Below are 20438 nucleotides of genomic sequence, written 5' to 3'. Positions count from 1 at the left end.
TACAGGAAAGTACATTTCAGGAAAATAAAGTCCTGAGGTCTGAAAAGAATACAGAGCAGTTCTTAGTATTCATGCTTTAAAAAAAAAAAAAAAAAGATAAGGATTGTCAGATCACCATAGCATACAACCTTCGCATATTTACTATTTGAAAAATAGATATATACGTAGTCTGACTGAGCGTTGCTTTCTAGCTGGCAGCTCCAGATGACTTACGGAACATTTGGCTCTGAAATTAGTAAAGGTGATGACCTGCAAAGTACAGGATGGGTGGTACTTCAACATGCCTATTCTGTAGCCTCTCCCACTGGAAGAGATTGTGGCGCTCGATGCACCACGGGATCAGAGGGGCCGGGAGGGAGGAATAGCTCCCTGCTGCCACAGATGTGCTTCGCATTGTGTTTACACCGCCAGGCTGACCTCCGCAACTGGGATGCTGCTTCCTTGCTAGTACAATGTCTCAAAAAAGGGAGCATATACGCAATCTTTCCTGTGTGTTCTTTAGCTGTATCCTGTTCGTTTCCTTAAGAAAAGAGCTTGTGAAAACCAGTCATATTAACAAGGAGTGTACAAGGGAACAGTTCCTCTCAGAATAAGGCAAAGCAGAATTCTGCAGAGCCCTTATAGAGCCAATATTGATATACTGTGTACGCTGGAAGCATGTAACACTGTTTAGCGGGAATTCCATACCCCCAGTGGCAAAAAGCTGTTAGACCTGGGAAGAAACAAGCCTGTACAGATTAAAAACTTATTTTAATCACTGCTGCTATGTGTAAAACAAACATATTCAGATTCTGCAGGAGCCAAACAGGCAGCTGTCCAGTTTGTTTCATGCAGAGTGGCTCTGTGATCAGTTAGAGCATGCACAGTGATGGGGAGGGGGGAATCATTCTTCATACCCTGGATTAAATATCAGGACAGGAAACATGGACTGGAATTACATCAGACCAGACCAGCCGCGTGCGTGAAGTCACTAAACAAATCTGCATCTTACCCTAAGCTCTAGTAAATCTATCAGACTGTTGCTTGTTATTGTTTTCCCCTCCAACCTTCCTCCCCCCAAACACAACCCACCCCCTCTGTCTGCTAAGTAGACAGCTGGTGTGACGCAGAATTTTAAATCTCATGTTTTTGTGCCAGGGCCTCTCCTGACTTTGGGTTACAGGCTGAAACACTCGGATTACTGTTGAACAAGCCTAAACACGGGGAGAAAAAATTGCTGCACAAAGATGCAGTGTTCCCTTTCCAAAAGAAGGTTCACTTCCCCATCCCCACGTCCCAACTGCCCCCTCCTTCAGCACGCTGGTAGTTTTTTAAAATTAGTCAAGCCTTTTGGCAACACTACTTTGTGTAGTGAGTCAGGACTGCTATTGTCCTGCCAGTGCCTCCTCATTAATAGACCAGTTATTAAGTGTCACTCTTAGAAAAAGACAACATTTAAACTGCTCGTGAAGAGCCAATGCTCTTCTTCTGGACTTCCCAGCACTCTGTGTTTCTCCAGGAGCAGGGACGGTACAGAGGGAAGTCATCTGAACAACAATGGGCCTCTGGGATAGCCAGTGCAAGCCTGCTTGCAGAGGAAAAGTGGTTTCACAGAGGTTCTTGTCTTCAAAATTGCTGGTTGCAGCAGGGCTCAGCACCTTCAGCAGGCTGCCTGCTACTCTGTCAACACCGTTTCTGCATCACTACAACATTATTCTCTGCAAGGAGTAAAGAAGGTTGCCCATCTCTCCTTCCTCCACCCCCCAGGAATGAATGACACAGGTGTGATGGCACACAGCTGGCTCCATCGAATTCGGCGTGAGGGCAGAGGGGAGGAAGAGAGGAAGGAGGAGAGGGAGAGAGGCGTCAATGCCGCCGTCTGCAGCTCGGCAACGCTGCCCTGCGGTCTCAGCGTGGGAATTCCTCGACACACAGGGGAAAACTTTGGGAGAGGGAACTGGGACGGATGGGTGGGTGGATGGAAACAGGCGTTGAGCGTGCACACAGAGAATGGAGGAGGCTGGGTGAGATTTCTATTCCTTAAGGCCCTACTCCACACTGTCACCAGCTGTCTCACAAGCATCTAGATGCCACAGCAACCACGGGGCGGGGGGTGGTGTCTTCAGAAGCCTCAGATATAAAGATGTATTTAAATAAGCGAGTCCTGTCCTTTCCACATACCAGGTGCGACAGCGACTCTAGTTCTTAAAAGTTTGGCTGCTGTAAGGGAGGAGCCAAGTTCCCTGCCTCTGGCCCAGAAGAGGAGCAGATCCACCTCCATAAGGTAAATAGGTAATTCAAAATGCAATTTGATGTTTCATAGATTGTGAGGCTAGGTGGGACCATTATGATCATTTACTCCAAGTTATTCAACAGATTTGCATAACTCAGGAATTTGATTCTTCTCCATTTGCAAGAAGATCACTGCAGTTGAACTAATTAGAAACAGGTCTAGAGATCACTGAGCATTTAAACAAAAGCCTTTCTCTGCAAAGCACTTTAAAGACGCTCTCCGCTCTCCATACCACATGAATGACTTCATCTACACATCCAGTCAAACTGCATCCAAATCTGTAAGCTCTCTGCACCTGGAACACTAGTGCAAAGAGGGAAAGGAATGATGACTGCCCAGTCAACATTAATGGGAACAATGGGAGGGAGAATTTTGACTGGTGTTACAACAAGAATGTGGCCAAGATACCAAAGAAAGTTCCCCCATCCTCTAGAGAAATAAAGCAATGGCCTCCTGAAGAAGAGACCCTCATTTGCCTGAACAAAGACATGCTCATAAGGTGACACAGAAGCAGTGTTTTGTGCAGCGTTTGTAACCAGAGGTGTTCTTGCAGCATCCAGGCTTTCCTTCAAAGGTCTCCCATTAGAATCTGAGTGAGGCAAAAAATACTGTGCTACAGATTGGGTGGCATTTCCAAATACCCTCAAAGGCAGCCCTTGTCCCCATGATTTTCAGCAAAACTCAAGCCCCTAAATGACTTGCATATAGGTTGTGCTATGAGCTATTATAAACTGGAAGTAAATAAACCTAACGAGTGTTTACATGTAGGGACCTGAAGAACTCACAGAACTATCTCTTTCCCCACCACCACTTTTGTTTTTTTTTTAAAAGCGCTCTCTGGTTCTTCTCTCCACCCTTTTTATGAGTCAGTATGCTCTTTTGTAGATGATCTCCCAATCCTCCCCTCCCAGCCTCAACCCCCACAGCTTCCTCTCCTTTTACTTTTCAAGCAAGTCTGAAAAAAGCGAGTTCTCCCATCTGACTGTAGCTGTCCTTGCTGCATCAATATGTGTATAGGAGCATATTTAAATTGTGTATTCAGTCTCTTTGCTTAGCAGACACCAGTAACTGCTTACTGCTAGTGAATCCCAGAAAACCAGCTGCTCCACAGGAGGCATGGGAGGAAGTGTGATCTGAGCATCATTTACAGCAACCATCCGAACTGCTCAGCCTTGCAAGGGGGTTTATGCTCTACTTCTGCTCCTTTGCCCTTGGATGCTTGCTGTAGCTTGTGCCATGTGCTCCGCAGGGACTCGGTGCATGCCACAGCTGTAGCTCAAGGGCTCTTTACAGCCTTAGCTGTTAAAAATTGCACAGATCTGATGTTTAATTTGTGCTAATCTTGGTGTTGAAATGAGATTTGCGCCAAGCCAGGATTCGTGCTACAGATGGATATTGTGCAACTTTCTGTCTTGGCTAGGAGTTTTGTGCATGAATAGTATCTGTCCCTAGCAGTGTAAGAAATCACTCCTAAAGTGATGACACAGATCTACTAATAGCCATTCAAAGTGTCACATTAATAACAAAATGACTCCACAGCTTGACAGATATGGAAGAAAAGCATGGAACTTATCATACGTGTCTATAGCATCTTAATAACTAAATTGTCTCCTACATCTCTCTCCAAGAATTATGACAATCCTCTCCCGCTGCATGCCTGAGCTCACATGGACTGCTCCACCCAATGTCACCAACTGCTAGGCGTGGAGGTCCTCCCAGAGAAGGCAAGGCAGACTGCTGTGATATGAATTGGACCCCTTGGCAGAGACACAGCCTTTCAAACGTCTTCTTGACAGCCATGTAGAGCTACAGCTCTCTGTGAGCTCTGCACCCCCCTTCTTAGCCAGGAAAATTCAAAAATCCCCAACATGGACATTAACAATTTTGTAGAGGAATCCTGATTCCACTGAAGTCAACCATGTGAGTTTATTACAAACAGCTTCACCAGAGTTTGAGCTACACTCATCTATTGCAAAATTTTAATTCTGGTTTCTTTGTACTTATAATCACACCTTCAAAATGAATCTGCTTTTCAAATATCCAACACAACTGCAGACAACTTTTGGCAGAGGCCTGGAGCAGTACGGAGTCTGCTGGAGGAAGGACTATCACTCAGCTACAATTCAGATTTAAGCACAAAGTTGTGCTCAACACTGTCAGAGAAAATTTTGCACCGTCACGGGGCTAAACGAATTTTCTCAAGCCTACTTGGAGAATGCTTGGAAATGTTTGGAAAACCTAGCATTTCAAAGAAAACAAACAAAAAACCACTCCAAAGAGCAGGAACTGGATTCTAATTTCACCCCCGCAAATGCATTGGTATCAATGAAGTCATTCTTTCCAGTATTTACAGCACAGTTCAGGAGATCAAAAACAGCCTTATGAATTCAAACAAGCCCTTCCAGAAAACCTCCGCTTTGTCCAAATCCCCAGTGTTTTGAGACAAATTCGCATCTGTAGAGGTACATTTCACAGCTGCTACAGCGTTTTCATGGGTCAGCCCTAATATGTGAACCTCAATCTTCTGTCATCTACCAGTCAGGATCAGAGTCAGACTGTTTGTAGTATTTAAAAGGGCTGAAGTGATTTTTTTTTTATGGAACAAGACAAGAAAAAATGGAACAGGAAAATCTCACATGAATTGCAGGAAGAAAAAGAAACACACCAAATAAAAATCCTTTCAAGGGCTGAGTTGGGTTTAATATAGTGTGTGAACCCACCAAAAGCTGGCAGATTAGGAGATGAGCTAGCCTCACAGCCTTTAAAACACACACACATGCATGCAGAGGATTTTTCAGTTTCTTTCTTTCTGTATGGACTCCTATCCCACTGAGACAGCTTTAAAAAAGAATTTCAGAAAGAGACCCTTAATTTCCCTTTGACCTGAGGTTTAAACACATCTTCCCCAAAATAACTTTTTTTTGTACCCTTGTTTCCTATGCAGGATTGCAAGCTTTATAGCAGATATATGTGAAAGGCACTGAATTTAATATTACAAAGGGAGCCCCTTTCTTCTACGACCTTTTTATGACTGCTGAAATAAATAACTGCTTTTTGGGCTGCACGTATGATTCACTTGTACTACCCCCTGAAGAATAAAAGCTTTTTTATGATTACGGCAAAAACTAGAGAGTATATATTATTTCTTAGTCAACATTTTAGTATTAAACATGAAGTCTTCTCTCTTTTGTTACCTACAGGACTCATCTATTGATTTAAGATTCAAATAAAAGTCACTGGGTGGAACAGAGTAACGGAAGAACTGTGGCAAAATGTATCAGTTTACTGAATTACTACCCGTCCAAGCAACCTACTGTTTAATTAACTTCTGAAGTTGCAGTTCTGCTCTTTATTAGAATATGTTCTCTCCTCTGTCCATTTGTCAGGCATGAGATTAGCAGCTGGCAGCACTTCTCCCGTTCCCCTTGCTCCTTCAAGGTCTGTGCTGCAGGCAGTATAAAACAAGCTGTTATGGGTTAGTCCAGTGGTAAAATTCAGCCCTTCTTCACACTATGAGGAGAACAATATTATGGACCAACCAGACCCCAACAAACCTTAAAACTACTTGAGTCATTCATACCCACAGAGTAGCTCACCCAAACTAAGAATCTTTAGGCCACACTGGAGCACTGCTGCCTCCAGCATGTAGCCAGCACCTGCTCACTAACCAGTAAAACCTTCTTAATCCTTCCAGGAATCGTGACAACCACGAGAAGAGTGAAATTCAGACCTAAGAGGCCTACAGAGAGGTTTCCTGACATGGTTCTCTGAAAAATAATCCCTGTCTGTGCTCGTTAGGAAGGCCAAACGAGAAACAGGGTGGCAACAGCTGTATTTAAATATGAAGGTAGTTTGGTTCTGCCCCCAGGGTGAACAGGGCTTCAGTTTAAACCTAGACCCTCAGGAGGTTCAGAAGGACTGAAACCAAGACCAAAGACAGACCAAGTGCCTCTCTCACCTCCGGAAACGAATTAGCATATTCATATTTTCCACTTGAAAACTGACTAATTTACACATTTCCTAACAAAGTGGTGCTTTCTGAGGGGCTTTTTAACCTCCACTACCTGCTGCCAGCTAAAATATTTGGGGACAAAGCCCACTGTGTAGAGTGGGCCTTTGGAACTGAAGGGAGCTCTCTGTTTTCCTGTTTACGATGGCCCACGTAAATAAAAATGAAGCAGATCAGGATACTGTCACTGGCAGAACCAGCGGTTCTGTGTGTGACATTTTTCAACTACGGAAACCTAAAAATGTCATAGAGCACATACAGATAAGACAGGGAATAACACTTGCCAGATTGTCTTCAGTCACCAAGGCTCCATGTTTTCCATTAAAATCAGTTGCTGCTTCAGCATTTAGTTCAGGAACAAATCTGGATCTTAGACAAATGTTTGCACTGTGACCTCTGTCAGTACCTACCACTGTTGGTAGGATGCATTGTGTTTTGCAGAGGAAGCTGAGTGCTGAAATATTGTTCCCAATCTTCAGCAAAACCACAAAGTTTTCAAAGACATGGATTTACATGTGTTTCTATCCTCTGTCCCCATCAGATTTCTTAGACCAATTCTGGACTGACAGGTTTGAGCAGGAGAGTCCAAAAAAGGAGTTCAAAGTCAAGCGTCCCATTTGAGTTGCACTTCAGAGATTGCTGCTGTTTGCAATGTCATCTTTGGCACCATGAGGAAGTACTACACTGAGAATGAAGGGATTTATTGCATATTTAGCAATTTAACATTATAATCCCAGCTACCAGGAAGAAGGTTAGAGTGCATTTTTGATTCTCTCTTTCTGCAATGCTTAAAGCATTGCAGGGGCACCAGCAGATGCCAGTGATGCTGGTACTACTGTAACAGCTAGAAATCAAGGTTTTATTTTTCTTCATAAAAGTAACAAAATCAAACCAAAAATATCTCCAAGCTGGGTCTTCAGCTGCTGTAAACTAGCACACCTCTACTGAAACTAGCAAAACTCTTTGGATATATGCATCTGCATTCTTCAATGCTACCAGACATGACACCTAATTCTAGTGTTGAAAGCACTGAAAAACAGTGCTTTCTCTCTTCTTGAGAAATCAGGAGGTAAATGAAGCCACTTCATGGAGCTTTAAGAGTCCTAATTAGCACAAGGGAGTTCACAGTCCCACAGACAGGGGTCCAAGTGCTAAAACAAGAACACCCCAACACAGCCACCACTGCTCATACCTCCCTAGAGAAACCGTCAGCTTGAAAAGCAACCATGCAGTCGTATTTTGAAATCAGGTCTCCAAGCTCTGCTGCTAACAGTGCCCTGTTATGGGTTCCACCTAATCTTAACCAGTATGTTTTGCAGAGCTGAAGGTCCCGAGCTTAACAGAGTGAGTTATTAGCAAGTGTAGGAGAGTGAAGGGCAGACTCATGTAACTCCTGTGTACACAGTGTCCAAGCCCAGAGTTGAATAAGGCAAGTCTGAATAAAAGACTGCCTTCTGGACAGGATCCATGGGGCAAGGAAGACAGAACAGAGCAAGAAAGTCAAAACCCTTTTTCTGGCAGCAGCAGTTATTGAGAGCCATAAGCAAACAACACATCCTTAAGAACCACAGTTTCTCCCAGGCTAAGCTTGTCAGCCTTCATGGGTGAGTGCTGCTTGGGAATAAGAGGCAACTGTTCAAAGGCAGGCCCCACGTGAAGAAACAAACAGACATCCCCGCGGCCCAGCAGCAGCCGAGGAACCGAGGAGATCCACTCCTGAGCTAAACACACGCTCAGCAGGAGCGCGGGCATACACCAGTGGCGTGCAGAGGCAGCTGGCAGCCCATCAGCAGCCAGGGAGTGAGAGCGTGCCTACGCTTGCGGGGATGGGGGCACACGGGGTGGTGGGGCCACCCCACCACCACTTGCACCCAGCAGCACTCTCGGGAGGCAGGCAGGCCTCCAGCAGCCAAGAGGGAAAGCCGCATCGGAGATATCCCTGAAGGGATGTGCAGCTGCTCCAGTCCGATTCATTTATGATGACAACAAAACTCAGACGCGGGTCTGTTTCTGGGAGGTCCCTGCTGCAGGGAAAGCTGGTGCGTTCCTTCCCAGGGAAGACAGGACCCTGATGGCCGCACGGCCGGTGCACACAGCCGTTTTGCTGGCGTGAGCTCCTACAAGGAGAAATCTGGAGTAAACCCCTCCCTGACATTCTGGCACAACATAAGAAAAAAGGGCAAAATTGTCAGTTGTCAACTTTCGAGATTTTCCCCAGAGGGTTTCATATGCCTCTAATGGTACCTTTGCCCAGGAAACAGCTTATTCAGAAACCTTCCCCAGAAGTTTATTAATAATAAACTACTAAAAGATTCTTTTCTAAGCTGCGATTAAACCTAAATTAATATCTAATGGGTCATGTATAAGAGACAACATTTATTTCATAGATCCCTGGTTCAAGACACCCAAGTACTTTGCCACAGATGACTTACTGTCCAGTCAGGTAATTTATCACTCTCCCTTAAACCTGAGAAAACACTATAGGTCCACTGACTTGATTCTCTTATAAATCGCTGCGCAGAGTCATTAAGCTGTGAATATGTGTATGTCAAGTAAAAACATTTCAGTAATGTTATTGCATTAGTATTTTAGCTCATTCTTAAATAGTAAAAGCAAAAGGAATCTGGATATGGCCTAAGGACCACTGCGCCATGCTGCTGCACTCACAAAGCAAACAGGCTGTCCTGACCAAAAACCCACGTCTTGGAGAGATACGTAAGGGAAAGGAGAAGGAAATCCTTCCGCTCTACAGGCAAATTCTTTATCTTGTCTGGCTCTTACAGCAACATATGACTCATGTTGCAGGAGACACCTGGCTTCAGCCTCACACAAACCTGCCCTTTTCATGCTGTCCAAAAGACCTCCCTATTCCTTGAAAATACACACCCCGTGCCCAAACCTCCAAAGGCCAACCATCCTGAGGGACAGAACTGTACCAGGCACACAGCAAAAAAGCCCTCACCAGACTTGCTTAAGCAGAACACACACTACATTAGAGGGCTCCATAAAGAGCCTCACCTTAACCACCCCTTTGCAGCCTTTGGGTTTCCACTCCCTTCAAACCAAGAGGGCTGAGATGGAGTGAAAATTAAAAGAGCTGCCTTCCCCGCCGCCTGGAAAAGCCAGGTATTGCAAGAGGTGGTGAATACTAGTTTGCCCACTGAGTCACGGTGAGTAAACACACCAGCTGGCACTGGGGGTGGGAAGACGGGGAGGAAGGTATCAGAGCTGCAATGGGTGAAGTCCTACCATGGAGATGTCCAACCCAACGCTGAGCGCCTGAGACTGTTTAAATCATCACAGCCGATCTCGTTTAAGAAGCAGGGTCAGGATCAAACTACCAACTGGGTGTCTGCCTGCTGCAGGCTACATCTCCCTGGGTGGCTTCAGCCAGCAGCATGCTTTCTCTTGCTACCTGTCTAACACCACTCTGGTAGCACTGCTGTGCCTTGTAACTAATTCCTGTGCTGTCGGTGTACCAGGGGCTGGGGAGAGAGGCATCTTCTCAAGTAGTATTTGATCTCTCCAGCATGAAGCATCTTATATAAGAGTTAATTAAGATGGCTGTGCACATCTAATTGTTCTTCTTACACATATAGGCATGCATAAAAACAGAGAAGAAAAACCATGAAACATGATGCCAAACCTCAGTCTGCAGCCAGTTTGTGTGTGTGTGTATGCATGCGCTAAAAGCCTCCATAAAATGACTGGGAATGGAAAATCTTCTACAGAGTCTTTAATTAGAGCAGAACACATTTCAGTTTTCATCTTGTGATCAAGAATTCTACAGAAAATCTATCTCCTCTGCAGGCAAAGAAATCTTGAAACTCAGAAGGAGCAAGGATGTGTTTGTTACACTCACGCACACTGCCAACAGAGAGGGCTATATTGAAAAACAGCCTGAGGTTTAGTTATTACATATCTAGAATAAATCTTACAGTTTTGCCAAATTTCCAAAAGGTAGAAGAGACCGGAGCTTGACGTACAATACACAGACACTGCCTCGTACTAACAGCAGGAGAGATCCTGAACTACAATGCTGCTGAAGAATTATCTATGAACTTCAGGTGGAATTCAAATCAGCATGCTCCTAAACTCCATATTAGACAGAAATTCAAGGACTCCTAATACTATAGCATGGCACAGACTTGAAAATAAGAGGGTTTGTTTTGTGTGGCTGTTCTATTTGGAAGGCTTACAAGACAGCTGTCATCTACTTTGATTAAGTTCCTTCACAAAACACGCTTCCTGGAGTGATGCCTTGCAAGAAATACATATTCATGCATGTGTCTTAGACTGCTTGGAGTCCTACAGAAGTTTTGGATATGCTTTACAAAATATGCTATTGCTGCTCACACAAAATAACACTCAAAGAGCCACTCAAGTTTAACTTGGACCCATTTGTTTGCAGTTATTAGCCTACTCTTTCTACATTTTCCTGCTTCTGCTGTTTCCTAGCATCCTTGCTCCCTTCCCTCCCCCCTTTCCCTTGAGGGCTGAAATTTTAATAACTCTAACATGTGAGGCTGAAGGAAAAAAAAAACCCACAAACAGTTCTGAACACAGAGAGGGATGCAGTAACATAGTAATGCTCCTCTTTGCCTTGGTGAAAAACTGATGGGCAAATAAATGCTTTGCTGCCAGTAATGGATCTTATTGCTGGTGCTGGTAGACGGTATTTTACATACTGAGAATCTGGAAAAGACGCCAGACATTGACTCTAAATAAGCTACGCAAACTACAGCCTATAAACTTTTACTTTTCTGCAGTGCCAAGTTCTTCTTTAAGCACAGGTACTTTTTTTTCTACTCAGGAGGCAGCATCCCATCATTTCATGGCAAGTCAGACTTAATGTATAAATTAGTAAGTACAATCCAATCTGCGGAACATGAATTTGCTGCCATTACAAATGCTGGTAGAAAAGTTTTCCAATTGTGCCTTCTCTGCCTATCTTGTCCTTATTAACCATGTCAGTGCCAGCAATTTACAGGGGAAAAAAAGTCTTCTGTACGTTGCATCTAAGGGTAAGATGATTGAAAACAGAGGATCCAATTAAGTACCATTCAGGCTATAACAAAACTTTTCTAGTATAGCAGCTAAAGTAATTAGCATCTCAATAACTGCTTATATCTTACAATGCCTTATTAATGACATTTCTACATTCCCACTGGAAGATGTTTGTTAAATGTAACAAGCAGTTCAATTTAACGAAGCAAATGCATCTTTTGCTAATATTAAGTCACTGTATTTATGGAGAACAGGTGTGGAAACTCCTGGAAGATTTTAAAGGTACCAGCAAGAAAGAAAAAAAGGAAGTGCTACAATAATTTTGACAACGGGATGAAATGGGAGAAGGATATGAAAAAAAAGTACTACTTACAAGCCTCGGAGACGAAGCCAGATTTTCTCTATTTGCTCTGGCTGTAGGTATTTCAGAGAGTTGCTCTCAAATTCTTCGATTTCCTTAGTCGGTGACTCCATAGCTGCAGGTTACCGCTCTGGTTAAAGCTCGGCGAGGACAGATGCTGCCCCCCACACATGCACACGCTCCACCTTTAGCGCTGCCCGGGAGCGGCCAACATTTTTGGCAGCCACTTCTCCCCCCTCCCTGCAAGCGGGGCCGCGTGGGCAGCCCACGAGCGCTCAGGTGGACGCAGGGGGCAGCTGTGCCAGCGTGCCACCATCCTCGGGCTGGCCGAGGGGATTAGAGGCTCATCTACAGATTGCGAGCCACACGGATTTTTTTTTCTCTTTTTCCCTTGTTTTGTTTTGTTTGGTCGGCTGGTTTTTTACAATAAGCCAAGGATACAATCAGTAATACCAGCTGAGGGATCTTTATCAAGGGAGGAGGGGAGCAAAATCCCTTGCTGGCAACTGAGCTGTCTGCACGGGTAGCCAGGGAGTTGGGCAGCCACACGGGTCCCGGGGCTGCGCGCTGCCCACGAGGCTGCCTGCCGCCACACGAGTGGCAGCCCACGGTCCCTCCGGGCTGCTCCCCGGAGGGTCAGCCTTGCTCTCCCCACCCTGGCATTATTTTTTTTCCCACTTACCAGCAGTGCTGCTGACAGGCTCGGAACCTGACAACTGAGGAAAAAGTCGTCTGTCAGCATAGCCCAGGCACGGCTTCTCTCTCTGCCTCCCTCTCTCGCACACAAACACGGGCGCGCAAGGGAGAACAAGCTATTGGAGAAAGGCTGGCTCTGATTAAAAACCCAACCAAGCCAAACCATTTAAAAAAAAAAAAGAAGGGTAAATTACAGAAAGTGAGCGACTCACTCCTGGCAAACAGCCATCTGCTTCATTGCAGTCAGCCTGCTTTCCTGAGAGAGTGACGTGCAGCATGGGCTGTAAGGCTTCAACTGGGGCAAAACCCACTTTTAGAATAACTAAATCGATAAAGCACCGTTGCCTCAAGCCCCCCCCCCAAAACACAGCAGAGAAAGTCCGTACCCTGAAGAGAGATCAAGCCCGTTAGTCACAGATGTATCGATGCCTTTCAAGAAGAACCACAAACAATACATTAAAGGAGAATACATTATTCATAATGCATGAGGCTTGAAACAGGACCTATAGATCAAACTCAAGAGGTTTGCACAGGGGAGGTTAAAACCCAGTTCTGCAATAGGATGCCTGCCTCCAGGTCCCCTGGGGCACCCCCACACTGACCCCAGGCATGGCAGGGACCAAGACACAGGGAATCCCTCCCTACACCTGCGGGATCCCTGCTCTGGGCAGGAGGAAGGACAGGGATTTCCTTCATTGCACCGACCTGATCAATCACCTCTCAAACTCTGCCAAGATGCCCTGCATGGGGATCTTTAGTTAAGGTTATTGATGTGGTGCGTTCAGCTGAAGCCGCTAGAGCAGAGGGAAAATAACTGTCAAAACATTGTCCCGGCCTTAACACATTTTGTCACATATTGCAAAAGTTGCCTCAGCACAGCCTGCAACAGAGGAGTTTGCCATGTGAGGGAAGACAGGCTCTGGTGAAAATATGGTCATGGTGATGGCTTCCAAATCCAGTTGTGCAAGTCCATGCACCAACACTGTGAGTACCTTGTGGAAATGTGAAGAACACATTAATTAGCCGCATCAAGCAAGTCCCTGTTTAAAGGACTTAAATCAGTACTTAGTCATGTAACTTGACTACTTCAAAATCCAGCCAGGCAAAGTGAAAACAGACCACCCTGCCTGCACAGAGATTCTCCTAGCCCATGGGAAAAAAATAAAATTGCAGATTTATTCATCTATACAAAATCAGTGGGGTTTCTGCCTTGGGATCTGTTGTGTGCAAGAGGGCATATGACTGGGCTCAGGCTCTGAAACTGTGCTGCTGATTTTCTGCAACAATTTACCAATTCACTCTCTCGTTTCTGCATATTCAAGAGTGCTTTTCATACACAGGAAAATGAGAAGCCTTGCATCCATTAATGCAAAAGGTAGTATCCAACGGGGGGAGGGGGGGGGGGGGGGTGAACAGTTAAAAAAACTTTTGAGGTAAAACCACAAATCTTTCAACTTTTCTTCCAAAGTAGAAAAAGTGCCAGGGTTTTCTAGTGAGGTTCAACACGTCTCCATAAAAAGTTATATCATATTGACAGAAAGAGAACAGCTTATACTGAATTAAAGCTTACATTATTAGAGTTTTACCAACTCTGTGGCACCTTAAACCTTGTCAATAAGACAACCCAGTCTTCCTGATTCATCAGTAAGACCCAGAAGCTCAGCCACGTGTTTCATAGGTGACAGGTAATCACTCCTTATGTTAGTGTTCCATCTGAGAACCAGCAGAGTGTTATCCCCTACCTACAGGAAGGACAGCAAGTTCCACTGATGAGGAGGAGACTGTAAGAGAAAGGCGTTATCGTCCTTCATTATTTCTGCATCATTTTGCCAACACACATACAATGTGCATTTGATATTAGACTTTCCAAATACAACCCATCCCATTTGAGGAAACCCTTTGTAGCTTTCGGTATTCACCCAAATCAACACAGGGATGCAGAGATTTCTATTTTGCTGTAGGAGACAAAGCTCCCTCACCCTTAGCTCCCATGGGTTTTAAATATTTAAAAAAACCACCTCATGCAAAAACCAGAGGCAGGTATTCAACCCCATGGACACATGGCCTACCACAGCTACATAAAGCACCTGGCAGAACAAAAATCCCCATTTACACTTCATTTTTTCCTGTATACCTCTTTCAATACAATTGACAGATGCACAGAATTGCATTTTTCCCATTCAGCTTTAGTCAGGACCATTTTCCATGAAGTTTCATTTATTACCAGGAATCATCATTGGAACAGAGATGTATTACCAACATGCCACAATCTATACACTTTTCAAATAACATTTTCCCTTGAAATGATACACATATCAGCTCCACCTCAAGAGTAAAATATAAGTCAACAACAATCTGATGCTGGTGTAACCTGTATGTCTGTACCTTACCCTTATATTATCTATTTAACCAGTCATTCATTCTTTTCCTCAGAAATAATTGTCCAGTCGAGATTAGCAGAACCCAGGTACTTTTCACCTTCACCATGTTATTATTTACTATGCAAATTATGCATTTAAAACACCAGATAATGCTAGAAAGAATACATACATAATAACAGAAGAGAAAACCTTATGAAGAAAAGCAAAAAAATTATTTTCAATTGATACCTAAAAGCAAATAGAGAGGCGTGACACTAAGAATTAAAGGAAGTTACTACAGATTGCAGAAATCTCAGAAAAATTATGAACTAGTGTCATAGTTACAAAGACAGACATACCAGGAAGAGATATTGGGCAGGCAACAATAGTAAGGTAGAGCGAAGAAAAAAGAGAACAATGAGATTCTGTGCCAGCTTAGGACACCTCCACAAACTTGAAGAACTAAACTAATACTGAGTGTATCCTGTTAAAAAGATGAGAACTTAGATATCCTCCCAGCCTTGAGTGATGCACAGCCTTTTGTTTCATTGTATTTCGACTTCCAAGAGCCTTTGAGATCATAAGCTACTGAATATGAGGACCGTGCATTCTGATGGCTAATTGTAAAAACAAATAAAACTGGGAAGGTTGAGACAGGGGCCAAATCAGGAGAATTCAGACAAAAATGCCACTGCACTCAAGGAAAGTGAGGCTGCACCGATATGATGTCCCAGCAATGATATTTATAGGAATTATGGGCTTGCAGTGTTTGCAGGAAACCAGGTGATATGCAAAACATGAACTGGGAGAGGAAAGAGTGTTGACAAGAGCAACACTGGTGTTGGAGCCTGTGGAAGGAAATGGAAAGTCTAAAGGCAGAGGAATCAGGAGCGTGTCTGAGGATGCGGCTTCTGCCAAAAGCAAACATTTTTACAGGTGTGACACTTAGCTGAAGGAAGGTGAGGCAAACCCACCCGTTTATCTGCTCAGTGCAGGCAGAAATGGCACTGACAAGAGAGTTGCTGAAGACACCAGGATTCCTGTCCCGTTTGATTTAGTGTTGTGGCACAGTTTGGGGCTGGGGTAGGACAGAGGTCCCTAATGACATCCCACACAGCAGCACCACTGTGGTACAGTCTCTCCCCTACAGTTTCCATTACCTCTCCATTTGCTTTTGTATAGAAGATGACTACAAAAAAGTTATTTGGGACTTCCTAGAAATAAAGTTTCCTTCCTTCTTTAACAAAATTTTACAGTACAGTACCTCTTTTTTTTTCCTCACATGATAACAGAAACTCCAATAATTAATTAGAGGCAATGATGACCTCCCAAGCAGCTAAAGCAGCATGAGGATCCCACTCACTACCTGGGTCTGTTGCACCACAGACACTCAGGCAGGCCAGTCACCTGTGCCCTGGAGAAGGACACCTCTTCCTTGTGATGACGTTTGACCACGTGTCTGCAACACTAGGTCCAGGGAGGGTCTCTGAAGTACTTGATGTTGATTTTCAGAAAGCTGGCTGTTTAATGATAGTTATCCTTCCCACTGCTAGGTGCTAAATTGTATCAGCCATCGCTCCAAGCAGTTTAAATCCTTCCCTAGGAGTAGCTCTTAAGGAGTTACCCAGGTATAGCACTGCTGCAATTGTTAACCATCTGCAGCTCTCTGCAACTGAGCGAGATCCTCAAATATAACCAGCAAGCAGCTGAGTCAAGTTGGGACACATTCAAGGAAAAGAGACCAGTTATGAGGGGTAAAAGCATGAACAATTCCCCAGATGGTCCTCTTTTTTCTTGTGTATTACAAAGGACAACCCAGTATGTTTGCTCGAGGAACCTCTTTTGAGTGATACAAAGAACTGCGCAAGCAGCCATAGCAAGCAGTTTTCCAACAAGAGCGAAGATGCCCGTACCAGCCTGGGCCCTGCTGTCTGCTTACACTCCTCCTGCAGTGATGATGGAATACGACGTTATCTTTCGCTGCCTGTACTAATTCCTGTTACACCACTGAACAGCTAGTGTGTTGCACATGTCACTGCATTTTGCTGGTGAGTAAAGCGGTTACAAAACACGTCTTTCTTTCTGCACATTTGATTTTAAGGTACAGAGGGGGTAACAGGGAAAGTAACAGGGAGTAACAGGGTATTGGTATCAGCAGGTTTGAGCTCAAGTTTGGGATTCTCTTGCTTGTTTAAGTCATGTCGGTCTGATGTTGTGATAGGTGATAGTGGCTGTAGCTGTAAAATGTTATGAACTTGTCCCATAAGTATCTGCCATGAATACATATCATCTTGCTTGCTTTGGCCTCAGACTGATGGATCACCTCATGGTAAGCAAGAGTAGCTTCCAAAAGGATGAAGTTTATAGGCTCAACAAGCAGCACTGCTTCAGCTCTCACACTCGTGTTGCTGCATAAAGGCAACGAGTCGCAGGCACGCAGCAAGTCCCCCTCCAAAAGGCAGAAATGGCACCATCTGGTTCACTCCATTTGAAGTGCTTGACTATCATGACCGTCATTGGACAGATGCAGCAGTAAGGCACCTCCTGATGGATTAGCCATGTCTCCAAAGCAGAGGAGAGCTCAGGTGAGCAAAAGCCCACCTGCCTGTTAGAGACATCCGCTGCCCACCTCTGGCAGATGAAGGCCATGCTGGGAGCGCAGACAGGGTGGTGTATGCAGCACTGCACAAACTTTAACCCACTGTGCTGCCTCCAAGCACCTCCCCAGGCTGTCCCTCAGGAGATGCAAGAGGGATCCAGGACACCACTGCTACCTTCAAACAAGGTGTCACCCAAGGCAGAGACTGGATTTCCCTCTGCTGCTGTTACTTGGCACAAGATCCAGGGCAGGGGGACCCCTTCCTGAGCCCTGGGAGCAGCTTTCTGAGTGGAGAGGAGCTGAGACACCCACCCCAGACAGCTTTTGCACGCTCCCTTCCTAGGGCACTAGGTCAGCTCTGTCAATGACAGCAAAGGATGAAGAGCAATGCAGAGGTCCCAGGCAGGCCAAACAAGCCCTACACTGGCCTTCTCCTTTGTCACAGCACACGGATTTGGGCAAAGGAGGGCTCTGCCCTCTTTACCTCCCCTTCCTCAGTCCAGGACCATACTTGCATTCATGCTAAAAGCATCTTGATTGAGCCCCGTGCAGGAATGATCTTAATTACAGGTACTTCTCCTTCCTTGCTAAGTGCACTGTTCTGCAGCAGTGCCGATGCAGGAGGATGCTGCTGACAAGCAGCGGTGTTAAAAGGCAGCTGAGGAGGGTAGTGTCCATAATGCACCTCCATAAAGACAGGCATCACTGCAAAACAGACAAAATACCAGGGCGGGCAGGAGCAGGTCTGCCTTTCCCAGGGTGGTGGAACAGGTGTTTCATAGACGAGTCCAAAGCAGAATGGTCAGAGCCGCCTCTGACATACCACATGGCTGTAAACTAGGCTCGGTCCTTGGTTTAACTCCCCAGCAACAACTTTCCTTAATGGCACTTGCATTTCCTTTCTTTTATTTTTTAAGCAAAGACTAGAAAAAGAGTGGGAAAGTTCAGAGTCCTCCTTCCAGACTTCACCAGAGCTAAGTGGGTATAGCAATAACATTTAAAAGGCCCACTGAAACGCATCCAAAAATGCTTCCAAGGTCTTTCTGACGGAAACAGCACTTCAGCGAGCACAAGCAAACTGGAGCAATAATTTCAAACAGCAAGATTTCTGAAGTCTTTGCTGGACCGCAGCAAAACCAACTAAGCTACCCTGTGCTGAAGGGGTAGCGTGAGGCGCTGGAAGCATGCTGAAACATTGCCTATTGCTATTCCTACATATTGCCTGTGTGAACACACATTTTCTCCCATCAATTAATCTGATTTGACAGAATGAAAGCTTCAAGCGTTATAACAAGTTCTATAATTAGTACGACTACAATGTATTCGTATGCCTGTCCATGCATAAATAATCCAGAATATATTTTATTCCCCTACCACTAATGCCTCCAACCAAAATTGCAGCAGAGTATTTGTCTTTGCTTTCACTATTGCACGTCTGAGTCTGGATCTCTGAACTTCAGTTATGGCAAACACTGCGACGAGTCTGCCAGTAGCATATTCCAAAATATTATGCTAATACTATATTCAATCAGTTTGTAAAACACTGACATTTCTGCTAATTCTGCTAATGCCAAAACAAGCTGGGCAGATTTTGCTCAGTCTTTATCCTAGGAGAAAGAAGTTCCTTGTTCGTTTTCAGTTAAGAACAATTTTTTGTTTGTTTGTTTGAGACGGACTTAGGAGGAGGGAGAGGGGATCAGCTGTATCACTGAATTACATTTATACTATTTATTCTTCATGTTGAAATATAAGAGAGTGATTGGGAAATATTTAGTCGTTTCAGCTGACTTGTATGCATTTTTGAAACAAAACAGAATTACAGCACTCTGTCCTGGGCAAAACATCACTTCAGAAGGTTGAACTCTCAGAAGGGTAAACACTGTGCCAAGTGTATGAAGAGTTAATAAAAAAAATAATCATGAGACTGAGAAAGTGAGTCAGACAATTCATCTAATAGCATAATTAACTCTGTCACACTTCACTATAAAATCGATGGCAGTGAACAGAATTACTTGCACCTGATTCAGCTTTCAGCTGCTGAAAAAGCATTAATAGTCACCTAAATATTAAGCATTTTTGATGGCAAGAAACTGTCATCAGAGTGTAGATGCCTCTGTTCCATTTAGTCAAGAACATTATAAGGTCCTAAGCATAGTGAAACTGCTCTAAAGTCATAATTCAATCATATATTATTCCAGTGTGAACAAGCAAAGTATCTGTTAGCATCTGGGGTTACACTGGTATCAATGAGGTATGTTGCTTCCAGATTTTTGTTGCAATTCCACTTTCTAGTTTTATGAAACTAGATAAAGTTCTTCTCAAACTGTAGTTTGAGAGTGAAATTTAATCTCTTTTTTTTCTGCCTAAAATTAGTTTTTAGGTCTTGATGGTAACTGATTCACCTCATAGCTGCGGAGCCATTAATACTACCGCAAGTGAGGGTTGGAAGACAAGGCTGCAAGGGTTAAAGTTAGCCAAGGAGTAGCAATCTAAGGGACAGATAAGTGCCTTTAATTACAAGCAATCACCCAGTTCCCTCAGGGCTGGAGAATTGTGCTGCATCCAGTAATTACAGATAGTTTTAGCTTCCAGGTCAGGAAGGAGCACAGATGCAGTTGACCCAGGGAACGCTGCACTTTCAAAAAGTTTCAAGAACAGTGAACTAGATATGTCGATGATAGGTAGACAGATAGACAGACAGACAGACAGATAGACAATATATTAAGACTACTGCTGCATTCCCTGCATCCTAACGTGTTCAGTCTCAGACTGCCACCAGGACTAAGCGTACTATGGAGAATTTCAAGCAGGAATTTTAGGGGAAGGCAAATTCTAGCTATTCATCTAAGGAAATAACCAATAAAATTTATAAAAGTGACAGTAAAATCATCAGCACAAAAAAATGCAACTGATGAAGTTGGTGGAAAAGGTGCTGTTCATTTAAACTTCTCTTGAGTCAAGCGAATCAAGCTGACAGTTTTGATTAAAAGCTCTGGTGACTGGCAAGAAATTTTCTGTCAAAGACTATCAACTAATATTGCTACCAAGACAAGTGCATAATTCTTTTGCAGTCTGTCCTTTCTGACCCAGAGGTGCTCAGTTTCTGTGAAGGCAGATTTAAGAAAACTTGCAGA

The 20438-nt window shown here is 44.2% G+C and overlaps 1 protein-coding gene and 1 long non-coding RNA gene across 7 annotated transcripts in view; one reads left to right on the top strand and one right to left on the bottom strand.

The window, feature by feature from the left end:
- PDE1C (phosphodiesterase 1C) overlaps positions 1-20438 on the bottom strand; it is a 319253-nt gene that overhangs the window by 195453 nt on the left and 103362 nt on the right. For 2 of the 6 annotated variants that reach the window (XM_074881217.1, XM_074881380.1), the window contains exons 1-2: positions 12332-12483; positions 11662-11764 (exon numbers count right to left, since the gene is read on the bottom strand). The exons of 2 other annotated variants lie outside the window; for them this stretch is intronic. In XM_074881217.1, coding sequence (XP_074737318.1) covers positions 11662-11762 — 101 coding nt within the window. In that variant the 5' untranslated portion in view covers positions 11763-11764; positions 12332-12483. Of the gene's footprint in view, positions 1-11661; positions 12046-12331; positions 12484-20438 lie in introns of those variants that run through there. 2 more of the 6 variants (XM_074881138.1, XM_074881303.1) reach the window with 2 other exon arrangements.
- On the top strand, positions 1526-3917 carry LOC141952984 (uncharacterized). The gene is made up of 3 exons (XR_012631831.1): positions 1526-1761; positions 2164-2263; positions 3901-3917. It is a non-coding gene; the product is annotated as an uncharacterized LOC141952984 (long non-coding RNA).

Source organism: Strix uralensis, chromosome 1 (assembly GCF_047716275.1).
Source record: "Strix uralensis isolate ZFMK-TIS-50842 chromosome 1, bStrUra1, whole genome shotgun sequence".
NCBI classification, from domain to species: domain Eukaryota; kingdom Metazoa; phylum Chordata; class Aves; order Strigiformes; family Strigidae; genus Strix; species Strix uralensis.
This window is presented reverse-complemented; position numbering and strand designations above follow the sequence as displayed.